Source organism: Tachysurus fulvidraco, chromosome 1, assembly GCF_022655615.1.
Source record: "Tachysurus fulvidraco isolate hzauxx_2018 chromosome 1, HZAU_PFXX_2.0, whole genome shotgun sequence".
In the NCBI taxonomy this organism is placed as follows: domain Eukaryota; kingdom Metazoa; phylum Chordata; class Actinopteri; order Siluriformes; family Bagridae; genus Tachysurus; species Tachysurus fulvidraco.
Window position 1 is genome coordinate 39803537 of NC_062518.1, and position 26498 is coordinate 39830034.

At 38.9% G+C, this 26498-nt stretch overlaps 2 protein-coding genes across 9 annotated transcripts in view; both read right to left on the minus strand.

Annotated features, from left to right (window-relative positions):
• Positions 1–44: 44 nt before the first annotated feature.
• Positions 45–20312, minus strand: gal3st3 (galactose-3-O-sulfotransferase 3). 8 transcript variants are annotated; one of them, XM_027178202.2, is made up of 5 exons: positions 20010–20306; positions 18963–18977; positions 5689–5805; positions 3511–3602; positions 45–3416 (listed from the first exon to the last, which is right to left on the minus strand). In XM_027178202.2, exons 4-5 carry the CDS (start codon positions 3594–3596, stop codon positions 2219–2221), a joined length of 1284 nt encoding a protein of 427 aa, XP_027034003.1. In that variant the 5' UTR covers positions 3597–3602; positions 5689–5805; positions 18963–18977; positions 20010–20306; the 3' UTR covers positions 45–2218. The 8 variants fall into 8 exon arrangements, with proteins under 8 accessions (XP_027034003.1, XP_047678024.1, XP_047678031.1 ...); XM_047822068.1 differs by lacking the exon at positions 18963–18977; XM_047822075.1 differs by lacking the exons at positions 18963–18977; positions 20010–20306 and adding an exon at positions 6005–8337.
• Positions 20313–25027: 4715 nt separating this feature from the next.
• actn3b (actinin alpha 3b) overlaps positions 25028–26498 on the minus strand; it is a 28215-nt gene continuing 26744 nt past the window's right edge. Inside the window, exon 21 of the mRNA XM_027178206.2 lies at positions 25028–26449. Within this exon, the coding sequence (XP_027034007.1) occupies positions 26291–26449 (159 nt within the window). The 3' untranslated portion in view covers positions 25028–26290. The remainder of the gene's footprint in view (positions 26450–26498) is intronic.

Consider the following 26498-nt stretch of genomic DNA (forward strand, 5'->3'; position numbering starts at 1 on the left):
ACTGAATTTGAATGCAAATGATTACAAGAGCCACGTGGTTTCAGTGATCATGGTTTTATTTTCTTTACATATCAACACATAATCAATAAATCTGATTGTCAGAAGCATCTTGTTTAAAGCTCCTGGTCAAAATGAACATGTAGAATTAAAATAAACAACTCCAGTTTTCTTTGATAAAAGCTTACACGCAACACACTCATGTCACTTTTTTAATGTCCCTCTGATAGGATGCACAGTAGTACAGTACAGAGAACCCTTTAAAGATCTTATAGAACTTACAGCTCTGAGCATGAGAACGAGGGCTGAAATGGTGTGAATTTTAGAGTGCAAGAGATAATCAGGTGTTTGTATAACCTGTCACACCTAGTGTGAAGAGAGAGACACAGAATTATTGCCTAATCATTAATATCGGTACTTACAGTACTTAATTACTTAATACAATAATTAACCTAAGTTGGATATTTTAGTGTGTGTTGTGTAAATGTATAGTGGTGTTTTTGCAAGTTCTCTCTTTCGCCTCTATACATACTGTACGTGTGGAAAATTTTAACTTGAATTGTAATATGAGAAAAGTAGCATTTTGTCACATTTGTCAGCATTTGGGAAGTGTCTCATTTGCACATGGATTAATTAAAGGTGTAGGAGTTGTGTCTATTAGCTATTAGAAGTTTTAATCTGTACTACTAGAGTAAGTCAACAGAAAGTACAAACTAAATTAAAGTCTGATGTAAGTGTAATGCTGAGAAGCTTATTTGTAGCATAATAAGAAGGAATCAAGTCTAATGAATGATACAGCAGCAGCTTGGCTCACAGATACTGCTAGGAATATAATAATAACAACAACAACAACAACAACAACAATAATAATAATAATAATAATAATAATAATAATAATAATAATAACTGATGATCTGTCACAAGTAGTGTGAAGGAAAATGGATGATTTTAAAATTGTTGCAATACAAAATTACACACTCACGCATGTATGCACGCACAAATCACATAGCAACATTAGAACAAAATATTAAACGAATTAAACTGATTCAGTATTAAATATAAATTATTAATGACATCCTGTATGTTTCCTATGAAACTGATTTAACGCTGAGACTGCCAGCAGCTGTATGTAGACTTACAGCAGTGTGTAAGCACAGTGCCTATTATGCTGTACTATCTGTCACAGGGAAAGTTTCAAGGTCACCGTGTTACTGCAAATTGCTTCCCGAAACTAGTAAGTCTAGTGAACTTTTTCCCCTGTCCCTCATTAAGTCTGTCGTCTGCTCTGCTCCGAGCTGATCAGCCTGCTCCTGCAATGAGTAGGAGTGCAAACCAAGCAGTGTCCAAGGGAGCTTAAACAATTAAACATCTACATTCTATTGACCCTATACGAGGCTTGTATGTCTCAAGAAACTGTCTGAATGAATGAGTTTACATACACCGTCTGTTATTTGACTGCCCTTTCTAAAAGGTAGTCGGTGAATTCAAGTCTTAATGCTTTTCTCCTTTTATTGTATCTAATTATATAATGTATTCAGGACAAACACAGTCTCTGTGATGCCCCAGATTCTTCACACTGGAGAAAAAAACAAAGACAAAGACATGGACCATAACATCTAACTAAAGACAAGACTCAAGACATAGCTGGCAAAGAAAGTTAGCCATTTTGCCTGCCAGTTCATTATGCAGCACTTCTAGCACAAGCATTTAGGCATTACAGCCTGGAGAGCACACTATGTTCTAGGGTGTAGCTTAGCAGGAAAGATGGTTGAGAAACTTCTAACTTAGGCTATTATCTGCTAAAATGTCCCTTTAATGGTCCAGAATCTTTGTTTTCAAATACCACTATGATGTTCGTACCATATGTGTGTGCAAGTACTATGCATGTCTGTGCATGTGTGTGTATGTTTACATGAGAGAGTGCCATATTTTAGTCACATCCTATAGCTAACAAAACACATCACACATACAGTACACATACTCTGGTCTTTATGAGCTTCACAGATCCAGCTAGCAAAGTCCTCATTAGAGGAATTTTTTAAGCCATACACAGCAATGGCACAGGTATACAGGTCCTGAGGAGGGAGTTTTAGATGGCTGGAATAATCTTGGACTTTCACTGTTCTTCACAGATATTTCCCTGCAGTCTGGGTCACAAGATGAAAGAGGAAAATGAGAGGGCTTTTTGTGTGATCAAAAGTTGAGGTTTTTAGTGGAAGAACTATACAGATGCTCTGGGACTCTTCCTAAGTGTGGCTGAACGAACTAAAATGGATCGGGAGGTGTGTTGTTGCTGGCTAGAGGGATTCCTCATATTATGCTTCATTGTATTTAAAAAGTACTTGTTCCTGTAATGCAGCATCTGCGTGTTTAGCAGTCGCTTTGTATATTGCACTTCAGGCATTATCATTTTCAGGCACTTGTCCTGTGACATGCCAGACTCTGGTAAGTCGTAGCCAACAATAGTCACTTTGCTGGGCTGCCAGGGCCGCAGATCTTTGTTGGTAATCTCCGCAGCTGAGCGGAGCTGAGGCAGTCTGCCACCATAGCAGCCACGTACCATCTCTTCTTGGGCATGACGCAGCAGCTTTACTTCCCTAGCAACACAATCTAGGCCCAGTTCTTTCAGCTGCCTCCAAAGTGAGACATTAAAGTGGTCATACAGCACAGCATCGATGGAGTTCCATGATCGGATTTTGTTCAGTTGTGCTTCAGAAAGGTTGCTTCTAGACAAAGGCATGCGCATGTTTTGCTTGATGTAGAGCACATCCTCTAGATCCCATGACAACAGATGTCGCATCAGGATTAGGGATTCATCAAAATGTTCTGCAATCATGACCAATGAGAAGGCATTCTCCACTTCTGCAGCAAATCGCTTCGCATACGTCGGCACTTCTTTGGGCGGTTTATTCCTATCTCCACCCAGGTCGAAGGTCAGTGTATTCCTAGCATACATTGAATCTTTCTCCTCAGGGCGATAGTAAGCCCAGGGGTTTTCCAGAAAAGCTTCCAGAGATCCATTGGGGACCCGCTTGAAACTATCACAGTACTGATTGTAGTAGCTGAACAGGGACTCAAACATGGCTCCAGGCTCACGTAAGATGGTAATGTAGAGGGTGTTATTGGGCATAATGCATTTCAACTCAGAGTGGCTGAAGCGCATGTGGCTGGTTACAATGTTTGGAGGCATGGTGTAGGGGTGGACAAAATGTTTGCTGAAGAGGCGCGGGTAGCAGAACTGGTGGTCACATGGTGTGACCGGCAGCGCCACTGTGAGGTTGTTGCGCTCAGCAAAGCGGAAGAAGATGTTCTGCACAGTGCTGCTGGCTGTCTTGTGCGTCTTGAGGAAGACTATGTTGGTGTGTTTGACAGGTTGAGAGTTGATGGATGGGTAGGTCTGTCGGAACACTTCCATGGTCCTGTAGGATCAGGAAAAGAAAAGTAGCTATGGTTTTAACTAGAATAAAAGTTATAAATTGACATCTGGGAAACATTTGGTTCATATGGTCTTACCAACTCAGGTGGCCTCCCTGATGCAACAGCAAACTGACAGTACTAACTGCCACCAGAATCAGGAAAATCTTCTTCTGAGACATCATCTGTTACTGAGAGGGAGAGAGAGAGACAGACAAATTCAAATTAACATTGGGAGTTGGATGGTAGTCTATGTCAACTGACAGGACCAGTTCAGCACAAATGAATTCTGGGATAGGATCCAAGCAGGTCTGTATGCTCCTTACTCTCACTAGCATCACATGACCATATTACCCCATATCTTATTTCCTTTCCCATTCACTTCATCCATCTTAAATAATGCACAACATCCTGTTTCCTAGAGATCAAACACAAATATCAAGGTAAATTAGTCTAATTACCATTATTGAAACTAATTTTTATACTCAATGCAATGTAAAAGGCACAGCTAGCTTGAGGTAGAGCAGATTGCCAAGCTTTGTTTTCCTTTAATAAAGTTTTACCTTAGACTGTGTTTACTGCACACTTAGTTAATGTCATTGCTGACTGACTGACAGTTTCCCCCATGTTTAGTATATTACGAGTATACAGTATGAAAAATACTACACTATTATCTGTATTGTTGAGAATAAAGAAAATGGGCCTTGGCAAGGACCACATTTGGGATTCATTTTTGTATCTTCAGACATTATCACAACTCAGCTGAGCAAGGTCCTTAAACCTCAAGTGCTCAATTGTACCTGTATAAATGAGGTAAATGCAAGTCACTCTGGTTAAAGGTGTCTAATAGTATCGTAAATATAATGTAAATTACTTCCTTGCGTGAAAGTAAAGCCAAGTAACTCAGGTATATTTAGATCCGGGTAGTAAGGCAATGCTTTTAGCTTGTGTTATTCTAGCTAGCTAAATTTATCCATGGTAGTGACGTCTGGTAATGTATCACCAAATATAACTTCAAGTCCAGTTCAGTTTGATCACATAGATAATAAAAATTAATTACAGAACTGACAGAAAGAAAGAAGTTCATTCAGTACATTTTAACCTATTTAATATTAAGATCATTTGCCTCAATATATCCACATATTAAGGTTTTAGGTTAATGTTATGATCCCAAATGGTGTTTAGGGGTATGGTTGGGAGGTAACAATATGAAATGATTATAAAGTTAGATTTCTGGTGTGTATGTGGCAATCAGCAACAAGGGCAACAAATAGTGGGCAAAACAAGTCTCTATTGTCACACACGTGGTGGTGGCAAAAGCTGATAATATTTACGATATCTACAGGCACAAGATAACAAAAGACACAAAGGGGAAAAGAAACACGAGCGGTGCCAAAACAAATAAATAAGCAAAACAAAAACTTGAACTTTACCCTGTAACCTGAACTACAAAGGAAAGTAATATAACAAATCTTCAGCATCGATGACGCCCTAACTAACCTATACTTCATATCCAAACAAAAGGTACAGAGGGTGGCACGCGCTCCTAACCTAGTGTGTCTAATACAGAAAAGCTTACCTACGTGTTGCACAATGTACAGTATGTCAAGTGACGAACTCATCTGTGAAGTTTTCCCCAATATAAACAAAGTCACATCCACAAAGTAAAAAAACACCAGCATCCAGATTCAGAACGAGTGACTAAAAAGTAACATACATGTACACAAAGTGACTAACAAATTGGGATACATGAACATTCTGACATACTAAAACCGAATGAACAACAACAGCCCTCTAACAAATCAGCACACTTTCTCTTTCTCCTTCTGTTTCTCTCGACGGGTGACATCACACAATTTTACATCGTAGGGATCTGAAAAGGTAGATAGTGGAGCAAAGACAGAGAGAGAGACAAAAAACTAACAAAACAGCGAACCCACAAACATAGCACGTACCACCCAACTGTTTGGTTTACAGTAACAAATATGACTAGATATTAACACTGGACTCTGGAGAGTGCATCAGCCACAATATTCTCTGCACCCGACTTGTGCTTAATTTCCAGGATGTAATTTTGAATGACAGGTGACCAGCGCATTAGACGCTGATTCTGATTATACATGCGAGAGAGAAAGAGTAATGGGTTATGAGCCGTGAGCACAGTGACAGGCAGAGATGATGAACTAACATAAACTTCAAAATATTGTAACGCAAGTAGTAATGCCAAAGCCTCCTTTTCTATGGTGGAATAATTAGATTGATGTTTGTTGAACTTACGGGAGAAATAACACACCGGATGATTAATGCCGTGTTCATCCTCCAGAAGGAGAACGGCTCCTGCACCAACAGCACTAGCATCAACCTCTAACTTATAGGGTTATGCAATATTGGGGGCTGCAAGAAAAGCTTAATTATTTGATTTAGTATTTTACATGTAACTCATTCAGAAAATCACGTTTTTGACATGAATAAAAAGATGTTCCTAATACAGAAAAGAGGTCTCAAAATGTATAATAATATAATATAATATAATATAATATAATATAATATAATATAATATAATATAATATAATATAATATAATAGACAAATACACATTCATGTGAACCCAACAGCCAGGCCAGACAAGTGGGACTGAAGGTTTGGGACAGACAGGAGACAAAGACCATCCATTTTTTCTTGTTGTAACGCGAGCTTTCCCCAGCGTGCTGAGCGCTGGGCTTCCAGTCCACTGGGACACTGCTGGATCAAGTATCGAGCTAAAGCTCATAAGAAAGGGATTAAAGAGGGAGCCCATTGGAGACTGCCTCAGCACTGGAAAACACAAGAAACACCCCCCATTCCCCTTTTAATTAAACAGGCTGATTGGGTTTCTAACGATCCACAGAGATAGAACAGCAGAAAGGAGGGAAATTTGAGAATCACTCAGAGGCACATGATGTATACCTGAGAGAGAACCAGAAAGTGGTCTGGGTTTTACAGACAACAAAGTGAACACATGGAGAAAGACAGCAAGAAAAAATACTTTTAGCCTCAATTAATGATGCAAACTTTAAAATGTGTTCAATTAATAAAGTAAATATCATACTAGCAACAGTCTTGTTCTTTTAAACAATTTATTAAACAGTGCAGGTGGTTATTTATAATAATAATAAAAATAATAATTCAAATATGTTCTTTGTTTTCAAAACAAAAGACGGAGGTATGGCCTCTCTGTGGTGCAGAGCGTTTTCTTCCAACATCCTGAGCAGTTTCTGTTTTCTTTCTGTCGCTTGAGAAATTTTCACATCCTCACTCTGATACCTGGCTGCTCTACAAGTCAAACAGGACTGGAAGCTCGTTGGATATAAGGCCTTCTGCACACTGCCACAAGACATGTACTACCTGTATTCAATGAGCTACCAATCCTGTTTGACTTATAGAGCAGCCAGGTATCAGAGTATGCACCCAATGCACCATACTGACATATCATAGAAGATTGCACAAAGTATGTAAATAAACTAAGATTGTGGAATAATGATGGAAGGGAACTTGGAGAACATCTGGCTGGTTTCTGATTCATACTTATACAACCAAATTGTCACACTGGTGAAGGAACGACAAAGAAGCAGCATCAGATCTCATTCCAGGGAACAAATGCGAATGCAGGACATTTTGCTAGCTTTGTATTTGTTCCAGCTTCTGGCCAATGTTTATTGTGGGTAAGGCTGCACAGATAATAATCAGATAACTGGCTGTTAACAAACCTCAGTGTCACAATGGTGAAGGCATGTCTGTCATAAACAGCGTAGGCTCTAACCTGCATACATATAAATCAGAACATCCTGCAGTAGGTGCTATCTCAGATACGCCATGATAAATATATGCTGATACTAACGATGCTGTTCAATGTTTTCCAAAAGCTCTGCTGTTTAATAAAGCAGGAAATTCCCCTTGTGCGTCTGATAGTGGCATTATCTTCTAAATTATCTAGATGTCTGCCAGACAGAGACAATAGGTGACCAGGTGCAAATACAGTAAAGTAAACAAAGCATTGTTATCTTTTCAGATTTCTCTCTAAAACGTTTCTGATGAAGTTTTTCACTTCGTTTTTATTCGTTTTAATTAACGATATCACAGAATTAACAGCTTGCCAAACTTAGTGCTCCCAAGAACTGATCCAGGGGGCAAATAAACCAACCATGTTCCTTTTTTTATTGACTCACGCATTCACTCAGACTCAAAATAAGAAAAGCCAGTGGAAAGTTTGCTTTATCTGGAAGAAGGTTTTTCTTCCTTCATTAATCTCTGAGCTTGTCTCAAGCAGTTGAAATGATTAATTTCTTTTTTGTTGTTGAAGAAAACAGTTGGCGATCAGGGCACAGAGGATTGAAAACTACAGGAATTTATACAACACACCGGCTTTGAGTGATGATGACGCTGTACGGATTGAGAGCCATGATTTCATTGTGTATGTGTGAAACAGAGAGTCAGGAAAAGAGCGCTGAGAAGGTCTCCATTGATTTCCTCAACAGTCAATAGTGCTTGAGTTACTGAGTGTATGCCACTGAATCTAGACCAACTCAGCAATGGTTTAACAAACCTGTTTAAAACAGAAGCTACAATATTAAAGAGAGCTTGCTTTCAGCTGGCCATGATTTCTCCCTGTTCATTTACCCATTCAATATCACAGAGCACAGCTTTCTAACCACAACACCTCAGATTAACTACAGAGCATGGATCGTTAGGTATAGGCCCTTTTTCTGAGGGCTTTAATGTAGTAGTGCAGAGGAAAAAGACCTCTGTTTAACACAAAGCTGTACTGAAAAGAAACCAGGCTTGCGTTTTGTGTGTCTATACTGACTGCAATGGTTTTGCATGAAGGTACGAACATGTACAAATAATAACCCAAGCTTTCCATCCATTTAGGTGTATTCATTTTTATTTAGTACTAAATTAATGTATGTATATATGTATGTATATAAAATGAAACTGAATATCTGCGAGGTGTGTGTGTGTGGGGTGTGTGTGTGTGTGTGTGTGTGTGTGTGTGTGTGTGTGTGTGTGTGTGTGTGTGTGTGTGTGTGTGGTTCATTTCACAATCCTGACTTTAGCATTCATTACAGTACAATTCCACTAACGTGAGCAGGAATGAGTTGCTCTGCTCATCATGTTAATGGTCACTCATGCTAGCTGCTGATGTGGATTAATAAGAGGCCTGAGGAGCAACAATAAGAGAACGATACCTCGACTCTGACATTTGCAGACATTGTGCAGTTGTTACGTTGTATGGATTTGGCAGATTTTTTAGAGCATCCTGGTCAGTTAAATGGTCTCAGTTTGCTTGAGAGAGATTTTTAAAATCAGACCTATAGCATCACTTTTTCTATATTCTCATTATTTGGATGATCATCATGCTCAGTGTGTACAAGTGTGGATATATTTTTTTGCATTTAAATCCCTCTGTCACTGCCCTCCATGGTTAATCCCCCGGAGGACAGTACATGCCCTGATGGCACACTCCAAATCGCCTAGAGCCCGCCTAGTATTATCATTGCAGTGGGTTCAGGGACTTGAGGCAAAAAAAAACCTTAGGATCACACAACCATTTGTTAAGGATAAAGACACAAATTAACTCCCAGGGATGAAGAAAGGTTGTTTAAAAAAAACTGGTGAAGCAGATGTACCAAGGTACATCATTTTGCTAGAAATGGATGTGACTGTTTTCTGGAAAGCTCTTATAGCTGCAAAGCCCCAATTTGAATGCCCATTGTTTTGTTCAGTACTCAGGGGTCCACGTTATTTCGGGTGTATAAACCCCAAAGCATCGTGGAAAATGAGGATTATGTAGAAATACTGAAGCAAGACCTTAAGACATCAGCAAGAAACTTAAGTACAACTGGATATTCCAGCAAGATAGTAATCCTACACAATTCAGCCTCGAAATTGTACACAACAAGGAAAATGGTTAAAAGACAACACAATGACAGTGTTAGAAACCCGGAGGAGGGAGGAGGGAGCTAAAGTGGCAGCAAATCTGCATGACAAAGACACTTATACCTTCTGTTTTACATTACATTTACAGCATTTGGCAGACGCCCTTATCCAGAGTGACGTACATAAGTTTTCTTAGTAAAATAATGACAAGTTGTGAAAGAAAAAGAGAGAGAGAGAGAGAGAGAGAGAGAGAGAGAGAGAGGTGTAATCTGTCCATTGATGTGGTTACAGCTATTGTTGCTGTAACATTGTTGCTTTAAAATAGGTATAATACATTAAACACAAGAAGATAATGATTATTATTATTGTCATTGTTGTTGTTAAAAGTCTTGCTGAGTAGCAGGAAAAAACGTGTGATATAATTTCACTTTGTTTGCCAACCCAGAGCTATGATCCGGCATCCTACTGCCTCAGGACTCAAATAAAGCCCATTAAAATGACATTGCCTTTAAAACACAATAAGAAGAAGGATGAATGAAACTGAACAGGATTCACTTGAGGCTAGCTGACTGTTTTCTGTTTTGTACTTCATGTGTAGGAAAGCAGTAAAGCTATAATGTAATGTAATGCTAAATGTTTAACCAAAACTGATTTAAATTCTCAGACTGCTCTGCTTAACCCACATCAGTACAGGTAGATTAATTTCTGCATAGATTAACAGAAAACTGGACACATGCCCAACCAAATCAGCAACACTGTGGTGTTAAAACATGCAAATGAGACCACGTACAGTCACAACCTGAGTGAAAGGTTCATCATGCCACAGTCAGCATAAACCAGGGAAAATGAGTTGCTCTGTCTGTAACAGGCATCTGATTGAGCTTGGGAAATTCTCAGATTGTCAAATCCGAGGAGTGTGAGGAATGGCACATCGTTTATGTCATTTTAATCCTTGAACTCGATGACAAATATGTACTGGAACAAGTCTGAGCGCGGAGCTGAGATGAGACGCAGTGCCTTACTGTATTTGTCCAGAACCTCACTGAGAAGATGAAATGGCTTTGATGCTTTGAAATGAAATCTTATTGATGCCACAACAGAAGCTAATTTGGGTTCGTTCTAACACCGAGGTCGGAGTTGAAACGTGGGGACGGCAACTCGACGGATGGAAACGTAACACAGCTCGCTCTGACAGGGAACGTCTTTGTTGGAAGAGATTTTTTTTTTCTGTGCGTCGTTTTGTGTTCATTGCCCCTGAGAGAGGCTTGTTTTTCATCATGAAACGGCAGCAGTGCAAAGGTTCATGGGAAAACTACCTGTATGGAGTAAAGTCACAGTTTTACCATGAATTGTGAAGCTATTTTATGGTTCTTTGTAGCGTGAAATGCGTGTGACATTTCTACATTCCTAACAGATTATAAAGATGCATCCAGAATACAACACCACACATTAATAGGTCTCACAGGCTTCTGCATCACAGCTATTATTCTCCAGGAACAAAAGACTGTGTTTATTTTTAGATGTCATAATACAGATATGTTAAGTTTATTCAGTTATGTATTTATTTTCCGCGATTCAATCATACATTCTCTTTTAATGCGAACATGTTTTAATCTAGAAATATGTTCAAGCATTAAAAATGAAATCTGTATAATAAAATGTGCCTTCATTAAAAAATGAATAATTTTAACACGCCAAACGTTACAGGAGAGGTTTTTATGGGTTAGGGATTCTGAGGAAAATGACAAGTCTAGTAATCCATGTAGTTACTGATTGTTACTATAATATAAGTGATAACAGGAACAAACTTTTTTTTTTTTTAACTTTTCAATTTAATGTATATTTTTGATTTCATTCTATTTCTCTAAGTGTTAGGAGGGTCATTTTAATGAATGATAGATGTAGGAAACACAAAAAGAGAGTTAGTAATATTACACCAGACAAGCAGCAGAAAAACAAATCGAGTGTGTGATAAATACATTCATTAGGGATAAATACAATATAAATTTTATTTGAAACTTTTTATTCTGAATCTTATTATTATTTCCATAAATTGGCTTTGACACAATTTCCACTGTTAAAAGTATGATATAAATACAATAGAATTGAATTGAATACTAGTTAAATGAAGTCTATAATTTAACTCGCTTAACGCTACATAGACTACAAAGAGCTTCATAAGAACCATTACCATCACCTATAGAATATACAGGGCATGTGGAAAGTTCTAAACTGAAAACTCAGCACGAGAAGAGCGCGCGCGCACACACACACACACACACACACACACACACACACACACACACACACACACACACACACACAGAGCGTGTCTAAAGTGCTGACCTGAAAACTAGTAGATGAGCTTACAGTGCATGAGGCAGCAGAACATGCGGAATATGAATGAAGGTGTGGAAAGAAAAAACAAAGCTAAAAGGGTAGGAGAAAGACGTGAATGTCCAGATGAGGTCAATAAGGACCTCTGAGGAATATCATTTAAAAGGTGCAATGATTATAGGTGTTTACAGAAAAAGTCATTCAAACGATGAGCATATAGAAAATAATATAGATGCAGGGTTTTAATGGTGATGGTGAATGAGATCTAAAGCTCACCAATAAAGACATCACTTAATAATGTAAAAGGCCGTGGCTGCGTTTGCAGGATATCTGATTTGTTCCCTTGAGCAAAATGAACAGCTGTGTAACCACATTACTGTACCGGCTTCATATCTGCTCTGCTCTGTAGTCCCAGTTGTGGCTTTAATGATCATTTATTTATTTATTTGTTTGTTTGTTTGTTTGTTTGTTTGTTTGTTTTTACTTCATGTTCTTTCATCCCAATGTCATGTTTCCTGACTCCTCAAATCCTGTAATGTGACTTCCAGCTTCAGAAATTAGCATTAAACACTTCTGCTGCTATCAAATTGACGCATACGAAAGTTTAACATCTCACTGTATCTAATCTATCTGGTCCATGAATCTAATGACTCTAGGAAAAGAATTAACAACAGGATGCTGTGATGCATCAGATACAAAGCGGAGTCATTCCTCTTAAATGACAGAAATGCCTCGTATTTTATATTTAGTAAAAAAATGATCCTTATTATATATTTATTGCGAGTTTATACTATAGCTATATTCAACTAATGTTTAATAAATATCTTCTCTCAGAAAGTTTCACTGTACTAATAGACATTTGTGGTTAAGTGACTTGACACTACACTTTAAAAAACAATTACATTTGCTTACTAGAAATGTTTCTTTATGATATATATTTAAAGTAAAGTTTTTATAACCAGTTATCGATCATTTATCTGAAGATCGATCATTTTCTAATCAGCTAACTTGAGTTATTATGTTATCAAATATTCCATTCTGCAATAAACAGTCAAAATTTAAAGTAATAATCTTACAACATGAATGTTAACGTAAACTGGAATATTCACACAAATACAGAAATGAACTGCATTTAACTTCTACAGTAAAAGGCTGAATGCTGTAGAATTGCAGTATGTCACAGAAATAATAACATACAGTACAAGAAAGAGTGAGTTAATGAGTTGAGTGGAAATGTGCAAACAAGAGCACCCGAGGAACTAACAGGTCAGCGCAATTTCCAACAGATGTACAGGCTCCAGTTGAGTTCCATGCCATGAAGATTATGGACCTTCAGTGAGATGAGGCCAACCTTGTGAGGACCCTGAGGCATTTAGAGATGTACCAGCTCCAGCTTCATTAGGATTCTGGCATTCTATGAGGAGATGCCAACTACATGTGTTCTTTGAGGACAACAACCTCCTCATCAATACACATTTGTCAGAATGTATATTTATAATCACTGCCTCCAGTGTCACCCAAATGAGAATGAGGTTCCCCTTTGAGTCTGGTTCCTCTCAAGGTTTCTTCCTCTTCCATCTAAAGGAGTTTTTCCTCGTCACAGTCACCTCAGTCACCTCAGGCTTGTTCATTGGGGATAAATACAAACACATTTAAATATAAGCCTAATATTAATCTTGAACTTTTGTATTATATTAATCTTTGGATAATATTAAACTTCTGTACTATATTTCTTATGACCTGTAAAGCTGCATTGAGATAATCTCCATTCTTAAATTGGCTATTCAAAAAAAAGAAATAAATTGAATTAATTAACGATCTTCGAAAGATCACTAACAAAGACATGACCAAAATCTGTTCAGTCTATTAAATCACCGTTATCTCATTTATTGTCTCGTTTAATATATTTTTTAAAGAATCGATCATTAATGACCTTATAAAGATGATGTAAACTAATAATTATATAACACTAAAGGCTACTTTACATTGTATTCTGCTCCGTAAAGTGATGCATGGAGGGTTTATGGGATTCATTACATAATACTGAATAGTGCATAAATATAAATATATATATATATATAAGTTAACAAGACGAAGACAGAGTTTACTGTCATTTTCTTATTACTTATTCTCTCAGCACAGACAACACAACGTCAGCAGTGGGAGCAGACACAGCTCTAAACAGATGCGGTTAAAACAGTGAGCTAGGGACAGACAGAAACATGACAGTGATACAGTAACAGGATATGAAAGTGGAAAAGACAAGAGCGACAGACACCTCACACAGACGGCTACAGTACATAATAAGTGGAAGCCGAGTTACTGCATCTCGATTGCCTCTCGGCGTGTTTGCTTCTTTTAGTTAGAGAAACAATGGAGTGTTTGTTAGCCGTTAATCTAACTTATATTACACAGCTGTCAAATTCTCAACTCTGATCAGTTTTTAAATACATTTCTACAACAGCAGGAAAACGCAGTATTAATGCATTCATCGCATCTGTTATGGTTTCTATAGTAACAGGTCATTCACATCTAAACCTTAATAACAAACTAAAATAATTGTACAAAAAAAAGACATAATGCAACATTATAAATTACAGTAAAGTATAGAAAACTAGCCAAATGGCCTCTAACACACACACACACACACACACACACACACACACACACACACACACACACACACACACACACACACACACACACACACACACAGCAGCTCATTTTCACTGTCCTTCACTTGCACTGTCTCATTTTATACCAACATGAGACTTTCACTCCTTTTCATTCACCACCTGACACCCATCACACACACAATGGCTGTGGAGAAACCAGCAGTAAATATTTAATCACAGGCCAGCCTAATCAGGTTCCCGTTTTAAATGCCAGCACACACATGCATGCACACCACCGTTCCTCATCTCCATACATCGTATCCACAGCTGTTGCTGTTTACTGTATGGTGGTTTCCCATCGTTCAGTAAACAATTTCATATCAGGATTATGACAGGATATAAGACTCAGACTAATGTAAAAAGAATGAATCTGCACATGTTCACAAACAGCTGGAATCAAATTCCTTGTGTGTCAGTAATTGTCTGATTCCGATTCTAATTCATGGAGCCTGGTGCTCGCCTACCTCGGACGCCTGTTGTGTCATATACACACACACACACACACACACACACACACACACACACACACACACACACACACACACACACACACACACACAATGAGCCTGACCTTAATAAAGATAAAAGCTAAAGAATCCATACTGTCAGTTCAGAGATAAAAGCTAAGTGACCTTTCCTGTCAGTTCTTGCAGAAATGATTCTCTCAAAAAACTCATCTCTGATCCTCTGCCAGCCCTCACATGTCCGTATCACTGCATGCTCACTCTGTCGCTCTGGCTCTGTCAGCGTTCTCGTTAAAAGTCATGTCAATTCAGTTTAACCAAGCTAGTGCATGTTAATGAGAAAATGTGTATGATCTCAGGCATATGATCATATGTTGGCTATACAGGTCACAATAACAAACTTTATACAATGCTGATATGGCCAAAAGGCAAACAAACACTGCTAAGTGACCTTTCCAGTAGAATGAACAATAAAGATTTAATTCGGTTCTCTTTCTCAAGCACTTTTAACAATATACATTGTCTATTGGATTGAAATGAAATACCAGTGGGCGAGTGAAAAAACTCACTGAGATGATATGAGGGAATTTTTAATAGTAATCAGATTAAAATGCTAAGCCAATATTTTCTAGGTGATTAACCAGTGATTGTAGCAGGATTACACAATTCAAATTATTGGTCTTCTGTAATTGTATACTAGAAAGTCAAGCGGTACTCACACCTTTTATGATTACGGCAGAAGGTTCAAGTCAGTATACAGCTGAGGTTACTCTCTGAATGTTAAGGAGAGATTTGGGCATAAACTTTGGGATTATCAACAGCAGCAGAATGTGAATTATTTCAAGAACATGTCTGCTATGAATTTTTGTTTATTAAAATATGAATCAGATTCAGAATCAGGTTTATTGGCCAAGTGTATGGACACACAAGGAATTTGGTTCCGGCTGTATGTGATTCGTGAACCTTTCTGCTCCTGAACCTTCACCTGAAAATCAAAAAACATTCAAAGTGGCAAAGTGGATTCTATTTATAGGGCAGTAAAATATTTTGAATCTCTCTCTCTCTCTCTCTCTCTCTCTTTGTTGATAAACTGTGATTGTAAATGAAAAAGACCGGTCACACAGTCTAATAAATGTGAGAAGTCAATGATAAATACAATCATTTTAGTATTTGTGTGCTTTGATTTCCAAGACTGTAGCTATTTATTCCAATCACAGACTCCCTGGCTGTACAACACTGACCACCGAAGGTCCTCAGATCAGTCGCAATAGTAACAAAAAATCAAGCTGTTAAAATATAAACAAACTCACTTAAATCAGTTCGAATATTGAGATCAGCTGACTTGAGGAATCTGGTTTGAAAACTCTGTACGTGTTTTCTTGCCCTATTTAAATACACGGTTTTGCATCTGCAGCACAAAAGGCAAATGTTGTACTGAATTACCAAAAATATTTAGACAGGACAACTAAAAAAACATCACCAGTCCTGCACAGGAAGTGAACAATCAAGGTGACACATCTAGCACACTAATTAGACTAATTACCTTATTGTTCCCTTTTATCTAGATCACAAATATTTTATATTAAAATAATTATTATACCTCTGAAGCACATTTCCAAGTTAAGTGGAGTCTTCAACATAATAGCCAATACACATTTTGTAATATACTGTATCATAAAGTCTCATATTATATCGCAAAGTTTTGAATTGGAATGTACTGCATAGTAATGTACAGCAGTGTATCGCATCTTAAAGCATCATATTGTATCGTAATGCATCGTACATTACTGTAGATATTTTACCATATCTTAAAATATTGCAATGTATCGCATCATATTGTATCATATTGTATTGTAATGTATCGTATTGTATCGTAATTTATTGCTTTTTATCGTAATGTATTGTATCGTTATGTATTGTATTGTATCGTATTGTATCGTAATGTATTGTATTGTATTGTATCGTAATGTATTGCTTTTTATCGTAATGTATCGTATCGTTATGTATTGTATTGTATCGTATTGTATCGTAATGTATTGTATTGTATTGTATCGTAATGTATCGTAATGTATTGTATTGTATTGTATCGTAATGTATTGCATTGTATCGTAATGTATCGTATTTTATCATAATTTATTGCTTTTTATCGTAATGTATTGTAATGCATTGCATTGTATTATATCGTAATGTATTGTATTGTATCGTAATGTACTGCATTGCATCGTAATGGATCGTATTGTATCGTAATTTATTGCTTTTTATCGTAATGTATCGTATTGTATTGTATCGTTATGTATTGTATTGTATCGTATTGTATCGTAATGTATTTTATTGTATTGTATCGTAATGTATTGTATTGTATCGTAATGTATTGCTTTTTATCGTAATGTATTGTAATGCATTGCATTGTATCATAATGCATCGTATTGTATTGTAATTTATTGTAATGTATTAAAATGCATCATAATGTATCATATTGTATTGTAATGTATTGTAATCAGAGGTGGCAAAAGTGCACACATCCTTTACTCAAGTAGAAGTACAGATACTCATTTTTTAAAAGACTCCAGTAAAAGTTGAAGTAGTGACTACACTCTTTTACTCAAGTTAAAGTAAAGAAGTATGGGCTCTGACATGTACTTAAGTAAAAAGTTGCCGATACTACTACCTGTGTGTGTGTGTGTGTGTGTGTGTGTGTGTGTGTGTGTGTGTGTGTGTGTGTGTGTGTGTATGTGTGTGTGTGTGTATATATGTGTGTATGTATATTTATGTGTATGTATATGTATATATAATTTTGGAGTGTGCTGATGGATATTTGTGTTCATCAGCCACAAGATTGTTACGAAAGGCAGGCACTGATGTAGGTGAGGTAGGGTGGAGTCAGCGTTCACATTCATCCCAAAGGTGTTCATTAGGAATGAGATCAGAAAACAACCACATATAGCAGGAAAGGTCAGGTGACCCAATACTTTTGGAAATATAATGTATACCAAGTGTATCACCAAGGCCACATCCCAAACTGTAGGGAGATTCCAGCTCTGTCCTTGAAAACAACTCAAAATTATTGTGATGTTTTACAAATGAAAAATTAATGTTAATTAAATTAAGCACTTCGTGTTTTTTGGGTTGACACCAGGGGCGGTTCTAGGGTTTCATCTTTAGGGGGGTTTTAGCCCTCAGTGAGAATTTAAAACAAGAAGAGTTATATATTATATATTATATGACAACTCTGGTAATAAGAATAGTGAAATTTCACTGCTTTTGGTTGCCGTCTTTGCGTCTTTCCGCCGATTAACGTTATAGATAAACGCCTCCAGCTCTGACTGCGCGTGCACGCTGCGCGTACCTGTGCTTCTCCGTTCAACTAAAGCAGACAGCTGAAGACGCACTTTTGAAAGACTACAACACACGCGTGTAAAAGCAAAGTAAAAAAAAATCGCTCTCAGATCAAACTGATAAATAATTTTCTTTCCCATCGACGACATGTTCTGCATTTTTAACGTAATTTTATTGTTTATTTATGAAAGTAAAAATGATCCTTATAGTTTTAGGGTGGCTGAGATTACAGACAGGGGGCTGAAGCCACCCTAAAAAAGGGCTAGAACTGCCCCTGGGTGACACAATTCGCAACGCATTCGCCAGGAATCCTTTTTGACGCCGCTTATTACAAACATGTCCCTCATATATGGCCATGTGTGTTCAGGAATGTCCTCGTTGTTAGTTATTTTAACATCGGTGACTCCCTCTGAATTAACATTAGCCATTCCTTTAGGCGTGCTGCTCATTGTTAGCTCCGCTATCCTTAGTCTATGTCTGATAGCCAGTAAATAATACAGTACACCAGTCACATGGGGGAAAAGCCGCACAATGATAGGATGATGGGCTGGAAACAGCGCTCAATGAGAAGAAATAATACTAAAAGTAACGAGTCCGTTTTGAAAATGTAAGAAGTAAAAAGTACAGATATTTGTGTAAAAATGTAATGAGTAAAAGTAAAAAGTTGTCCGAAAAATAAATAGTGAAGTACTGATACCAGAAAAATTTACTTAAGTACAGTAACGAACAATTTTTACTTCGTTACTTCCCACCAATGTATCGTAATGTATCGTAATGTATTGTATCGTAAATGTACTGCGTTACAATTACAAGAATGTACTCACCTGTCTAGGTTCCCCCTGTGTGGTGTGTCAGGTAACCCGGAGAGAAGTGATTCATTAATGAATGACAGCGAAAATCAAAGAGGCGGGAAGGACACACACACACACACACACACACACACACACACACACACACACACACACACACACACACACACACACACACACACACACACAAGCAGCTGGATGATCTGGTGCCGCTCAGCCTCCACTGAGTGACGGACTGGCCGCAGTGGGCACGGATAATATGTGAATAGCAGAAAGAGTGGGTTGCCAGATTGTTGCTGATTGATTCACCTGCTTTAGCTCACCATTACGCTATGCTAATCGACTTGCGATTCCGAACAAACTCAGTACAGACTTTAAGGCTAAACATGTGTTAAGGTTATAAATTAATGAAATAAGTAGATGTATAAATAAACACAAGGTGACTGCATCATCACATGACGGAGGCACAAGAGCAAAGCATCATTGCAGCATGTAAATCTAATTCAAAGCAGGTTTCGGTTTGACTTCAAAAGAGTTGTTCTTGCTTAAGTTGCTTAAGTTGTTTGTTTTTGTTAGTATGGTATAGTGTTATTTGGGTCTTTACCTTTGAGAGTCACAAACTGCTGGAACCAAATTCAACACACTTGGCCAATAAATCTGATTCTGATACATGTAGATAGTCTATAAATGCACACTTATATCTGGTGGTGAATAAAATCTGTTACAGTGCAGAGACCCGTGAATATTCCTTACCTAGTCTACACACTAGTACACTGAAGAATGTGTGCACTAGTACACTGAACAGTGTGTGCACTAGTGCACTGAACAGGGCACACAGAACAGTACAATATGATGTGCACATCACTGTCCTGGACACATCTGTCTGTATACAATGCATATATGCTATGTAACACATGCACACATACACACACAAACACACAGACCCAAACGCATGTGATCTGAATGCTTTACACTGGCCGTGATACACACACACACACACACACACACACACACACACACACACACACACACACACACGCACGCACGCGCGCCCGCACTCACCTCTGTCATTAGACTGCCCATGATAAACATGCTTCATGTAGTCTGGTCGCCCGGGTATGTCTTCCACAGACACACTAACAGTGGGTCTTTTTTTATTCCTCCGACGTGTTATTCACGGCGCCGTGACGTGACGTAAGAACCCGTTTTCACGCTGATGGCCGCTTGCTCCAGCGACGAGTCCGTGCGCGCAAAACGGCGTGCGCGCACCACCGGCGCGAAACCTCCTCACTCCCCCCACCCCCACTTCATTTCATTTACCAATGCGCGTGCAGACACACACGCACACACGCGCGCGCGCGCACACACACACACAAACTCAAGCACACACAGAGGCACGAATGTGCGCACGAATATTCTATTTCTGCTGTCACTTATTATTTGATCTGATTTTTTCATGTCATCTTCTTATCTCATGGATCACGTGACGAATAATCCCCGATCAGTCAGCAATGCTATTACAATCAACAATCCTATCTCAGGGACGTAGAGCAGAGGGAAAAGAAGTAGATGTGCAATAAAGAGAGAAAGCGATGATCAATTAGACGCAGCTTTCATTCTTTACATGTACTGCACAATGCAGTGAACTTGACTTCTCTGCATATCCCAGATTGTTAGGACCCTGTGGTCAGATCAGTGTCACCCTTGATAAGGAGTTTCTTCAGTACTGGGTTTCTTCAGTATGATGGATTAATATATGAACAAATGTCCCTGTCCAGATCACACCTTATGAACAGTGTTAGTCTGATCACACTTCTCATGAATTAACACTCGTGGTGCTGGATTTACACATACAGTGTTGAGTCTGTGTCCAGAGGGTCTCAGTGTGTAGTAATCCATCACTTTGGATTTTGAATATAGGTTGATGATCTCCTTTTGGATTTACAGGATACACACACACACACACACACACACACACACACACACACACACACACACACACACACACACACACACACACACACACACACACACAGCAGTAACATCGTATTTCACACATTTGAGATCAGTATCAATAAATCATAAGTGGTATGCAGGTGAAATGGACACTGGACCATCCTGGGCATTTAATATCACCTCTGTGAAATTTATGACTTATACACAGTTTTTTTTTCAGTTGCTAACAAGCATTGTTCAATACCGAAACCACATTTTCAAAACTCTTCACACAGTCTGCATTACCAGCATGAATGTGTGCCAAACAGTTAATCTCACCTATAAAACTCACTCAGACCAACATACTGTACACTGGCAACAATTCTCATTCAGAAAGCACACATTTCAGTCACAACACACTAACCTAAAAAAACACTGACAACAGGAAGCATTACAGTACATACTGTATGTGATGAACTTTTCTTTTTTAAAGTTTCAATGCTTTTCCACATAAAACAGTTCTTCATATAGAAAACTGTAACACAATTTCACTTTATTGAAAGCAAAATTTATTTATTTTTTATATAATTATAGTGCTTGAAAATTATAACCAAAAGGTGAAAAAAGAGGGAAAAAACTGGGGGCTGCAATGATAATAAAAAAAAAGGAATAAATAAAATACATTCTACACATTACTGTAACATGTGTACAGTGATGGTTCTAGTCTGCTCTCTCTCTTGCATTTGGCCTCAAGTTCTCATCAACATCACCTTCCACCTCCACGCAGATAAAAACTCCTCCATGGGGTTTAAGAAAGGGGAGTACGGAGGCAGGCATAATACTGACATCCTGGGATGTTCAGTAAACCACTCTGTGACTGCAGCAGAGTGGTGGAATGCCACATTATCCCACACAACATTGAAGGAAGGGGAGTTTGATGTCCTTTGGCTTTTCTCCTCTGCTGGCACAAGTGGAATATGTAGGTCATTTAGAGACGAAATGAGCCTCTCTGTACTGTAGGGGCCAATGAGTGGTTTGTGTAACAGCAAAACTTCATTACACATTGCTGCACACATCGTGATGTTAGCTCCCCTTTGGCCTGGGACCTCCACAGTCACTCTCTGTCCCATTACATTTCTTCCCCTGCGTCATGTTTTTGACACTTTGAATCCAGCTTCAGCCGCAAAGATAAACGTATGTGGAGTTCGTCTGGCTTCCATCTCCATTACCCTCTAAATTGCAGACAGTTTCACAGTAATTGACATTACGCATCATTGTGTGTGTATTCTGTTTGGTTACTGAATAGACATCTTACCTGGACATATTGATACCGGAGTTCTTTCACACATTCACTGTTTCTCTCAAAGGGTACAGTGTACAGTTGCTTCATCCTTATTTTATGTTTCTCTAGGACTCTGGCAATTGTTGTTGTGCTAACAATATTCACATTTTCAAAAGTGCCATTGTCTGCCAGCACTCTCCCCCGAATTTCCTGGAGTTTATTGCATTGTTGGCAATTACCATATCCACAATGGCAATTTATTGCACATCAGAACAGATTCTGCCACTCCCTCCTCTCGTGGGCAACCTTTTAACCCTACAGTAAATCACAACTATTACTGTATTGTGTTTTTTTTTTTTAAATTGCAATTAGCTTGTAATGATAATTTTTTACATTTTTGGCTATAAAATTGAGAATATTTTAAAATAATTACTGCATAAATGCTTGGAATTTGCCATCATTCTGTTTTAAAAAGTGACGTGGTATACGGCCAAGTACGGTGACCCATACTCAGAATTTGTTCTCTGCGTTTAACCCATCCAAAGTGCACACACACACAGCAGTGAACACACACACAGTGAACACACACCCGGAGCAGTGGGCAGCCATTTATGCTGCGGCACCCGGGGAGCAGTTGGGGGGTTCGGTGCCTTGCTCAAGGGCACCTCAGTCGTGGCCGGCCCGAGACTCGAACCCACAACCTTAGGGTTACGAGTCAGACTCTCTAACCATTAGGCCATGACTTGCCCCAAATTAGGCCATGACTTGCCCCAAATTAGGCCATGACTTGCCCCATTAGGCCATGACTTGCCCCGTTGTTTTGAATGTGTTTTTAATCATTTTGAATGCAGTGTGTTAGCCTGAGAAAAATGTGCTAAAAATACATACATGTTGTGGCGTACGAATGGGTAAAGAGTTCCTGAATTTTGAAAAGTGTGGTCACTGAATGCATTTTGTCTGAAAGCAATGAAAAATGGTTCACAGTTTGGTCTGTATTGACTTCTGTTTCGCTGACTGTGTGAAGAGTTTTAAAAATGGGGTTTCGGTATTGAACAATGCTTGTTATTAACAACTGAAAAAAACTGTAATAAATCAACTAATTCATAGCTACTAGTCTTCATGTTACTTCAGTTTATGAGTGAACTTCCCCATCTGTTTTATTGTCATTATAGTATAGTTGTATTCAACAGCTACTGTTCAGATATGATTATGATTCTCTCAGTGGGTCATTTGCAAAACAGATGAATAATCTGTGAAGTGTTCCCTAAACCCTGTAATAACACTGCAGTGCAATGAACCACTGTTAGTTATACTGACAATAAAACTATAGGCTCAAATGATCACTACAACTGTTTTCACCAGCATAATAATAACATATTATTGTGTTGATATGTGCAGTAATTTGTGGTAGTGTTTGATCCCCTTGGCATTGTGGCATCTAATTAAACACAAGAAAGCAAAAAGAGAAATACTGATTATGACAGGAACTAATTAAGGAGTTAGAATTATTAAGTTAGGGCACTAATTCAACTCAATTGATTTTTTTTTTTTTTTGAATGGACCGTGGAATTGTGTTTTATTTTATAATTATTTAAATAGACGATGGCCTTCATGGGGAAATGCTTCTGAGAAACTGGCTGAGGTGGTGTTTAGACTCAAACAGAAGCTGGTCATTGTGCTGTACACACCCTCTACTGGGCAAAAGTAGAAAGGTCACTGTGTACTCGTAACCAAACGCACCCGCGTGCACACTCACACACTCACACACACTCACACACACTCACACACACTCACACACACTCACACACACTCACACACACACACTCACACACTCACACACTCACACACACACACACACACACACACACACACACTCACACACACACACACACACTCACACACACTACACACACACTCACACACACACTAACCACACACTCACACACCACTCACACACACAAACACACACACTCCACAAACACTCACCACCACTCACACACACACACCACACAAAACAAACACACACACACCACACAAAACAAACACACACACATACATACACACACACACACAGAGAGAGAGAGAGAGAGAGAGAGAGAGAGAGAGAGAGAGAGAGAGAGAGCGAGAGAGAGACAGAGCGAGAGAGAGAGAGACAGGCTTTTTCCAGACTTCACAGAGAGAGAGAGAGAGAGAGAGAGAGAGAGAGAGAGAGAGAGAGAGAGAGAGAGAGAGAGAGAGAGAAACAGGCTTTATCCAGACTCCATGAAACGTTTTATTTGGGAGAATTTGGCTTTCATTTAACAGTGGCAGGGTGAAAGCGAGTGATCATGGAAGTGAATGAGGAGATGAGGATGAGGAAGAAAACAAAGACAAACTAAGATCAGAGTTTTCAGCCACAGAGACACACACAGCAGCTCCTGAAATTTAAGACTGCACACGGCTGATTAGTTCCTGTTCTCACAGCAGATTGTATCCAAGCATCATCTCAGTATGATTATTAGCATCTTTAGACCTGGTACAATTCCACTTGCTCTCAGGGGCCACAATTATCAGACCCTACTTCCTTTTTTATTGAGGACCTTCCAAAATCTCTCAGTTGATCAAATACATTTCTTCCGTCTCTCTGTTTTGCCGTCTCCTCAATTCCATCCTTCCCACGGACTTTGTTCACTGAGCTCTCAGAACTGCAAATCCATACCAATCCACCAAGTTATATAAAAAGTTAAGAGGATTCATAATTAACATCAAACCCAGCATCACTTTTGTTCATTCCTGAGCATTGTGGGTGTTAAATCAACACTGTATTGTACTGTATCAAAAGAACCAGGCAGACAACGCAAAAAAAAGAGTACTTAGCTGTGTGTTCATTCAGCCATAACAGTTTTTTTTATTCACTGCTTTCCAAATCTCAGTCTGTCTGAAACCACAGCGTCGTCTTCAGCTCTCTAACCTGCATACGTTGTTAATTCAGACACATTTTTCACACCAGGATCTCTGCATCCATTTGCTACCGTTAACACCTTAAAATTCCCAGACTTCGATTCCTCACTCTTATAACGTCACAATTACTCAGATAATAATAACTATATGATTGATTTCCTTTTTTGCACTTTCACAAGAAATACATTTGTGAACTGACCAAATGAAGACATACAAAAAAAAGAAAGAAGAGAAATAGAAATAGAAGTGATGAATGATTTCTACAGACATGACGACAGCGTGCGAGACTGTGAGAGCCCAGGAACATTTCGACTGCTTCGGTACATAGTGAGTTATAAAGATGCAGCTTAGAGACTAGAACCTCGGGAGGGGGTTTGCTCTGGAAATCTGCTGAGTGTGACTTGGAGAAGATTACACGGAACTGATGCGAGTTCAGCAGCACGAGGCACAGTGACAGCACCGGGCAAGTTTAGACACTCGAGGCACAGGACCATAATTAGGGTTTTGTGGAAGTCACGTGAGTTTAGTGTCATTTGTATCGTATCTATGGTCTTATTTGTTTTTTTAGATTCTGAAACTGATCAGACATTAAAGAATCAGAATCAGATTTATTAAAGTGTGCAATTCCAGAGAAGCAAAGCATTCCTCCTTTAGTTCTGCCTTCAGTTCAGGGCTCTGCGGCTCAGGGCTGGCGTGGGAGGAGGATCACAGCTCACACACATGAATGCGTTTAGGGGGAAGACAGAGAGACAGAGAGACAGAGACAGAGAGAGAGAGAGATACAGAAAGGAAGAACAGGTCCAAGGAGGAGGATGACAAGAGGAGGTTACACATGGTACAATCTCCAGTGGTGAATGAACACGTACAGAGTATCGTGGAGAAAAATATTAAGACTGTAGGTGTTACATTAGAGCTGGTGATTCTACTGTGCTCTTTCTCCTTATTAAACACTACAGCAAGAGATTAAAGGCGGAAGAAAAAGGAGAGAAATAAATCTATATGCACACAGGACATGTAGAAGAAAAGGGAGGGATTAAGAAGGCAGGGTCATTATACATCACTTTCTTAGATTATGATTTCACAGGAAGAAAGAAGGAGAGTGACATGAGGGTAAAGAAAGGGGTAAATCAAGAGGTGATAAGGAGATAAATGGCAGGGAAGAGTAAAGAGGAGAGAAGAGGGACTTTTATAAGTCGCTCTCGCCATAGAGGGCACTGGAGAAGGAGATGTAGTCGAGAGCGCCTGCAGGGATGTCCGGCCCGACGTACTTGGTCATGCGGCTGATGCAGTACTCGGCCTGCTCTGGGGGAAGCTCCCTGCGCAACTCCTCCACTGTGATGTAGGACTGCGAGAGAGACAGATAGTACGAGAGAGAGAGAGAAGCAGGAGGAGGG

Excerpts from the sequence above, each read along its gene's own strand:
- gal3st3 (XM_047822063.1), bottom strand. The coding sequence starts at position 20,039 with ATGTTTATCATGGGCAGTCTAATGACAGAG. Across the intron at positions 3,597-20,009 it reads TGGGCAGTCTAATGACAGAG|ATGATGTCTCAGAAGAAGAT; the intron begins GTGAGTGCGGGC and ends TCTCAGTAACAG. Across the intron at positions 3,417-3,510 it reads CAGGGAGGCCACCTGAGTTG|GACCATGGAAGTGTTCCGAC; the intron begins GTAAGACCATAT and ends CTGATCCTACAG.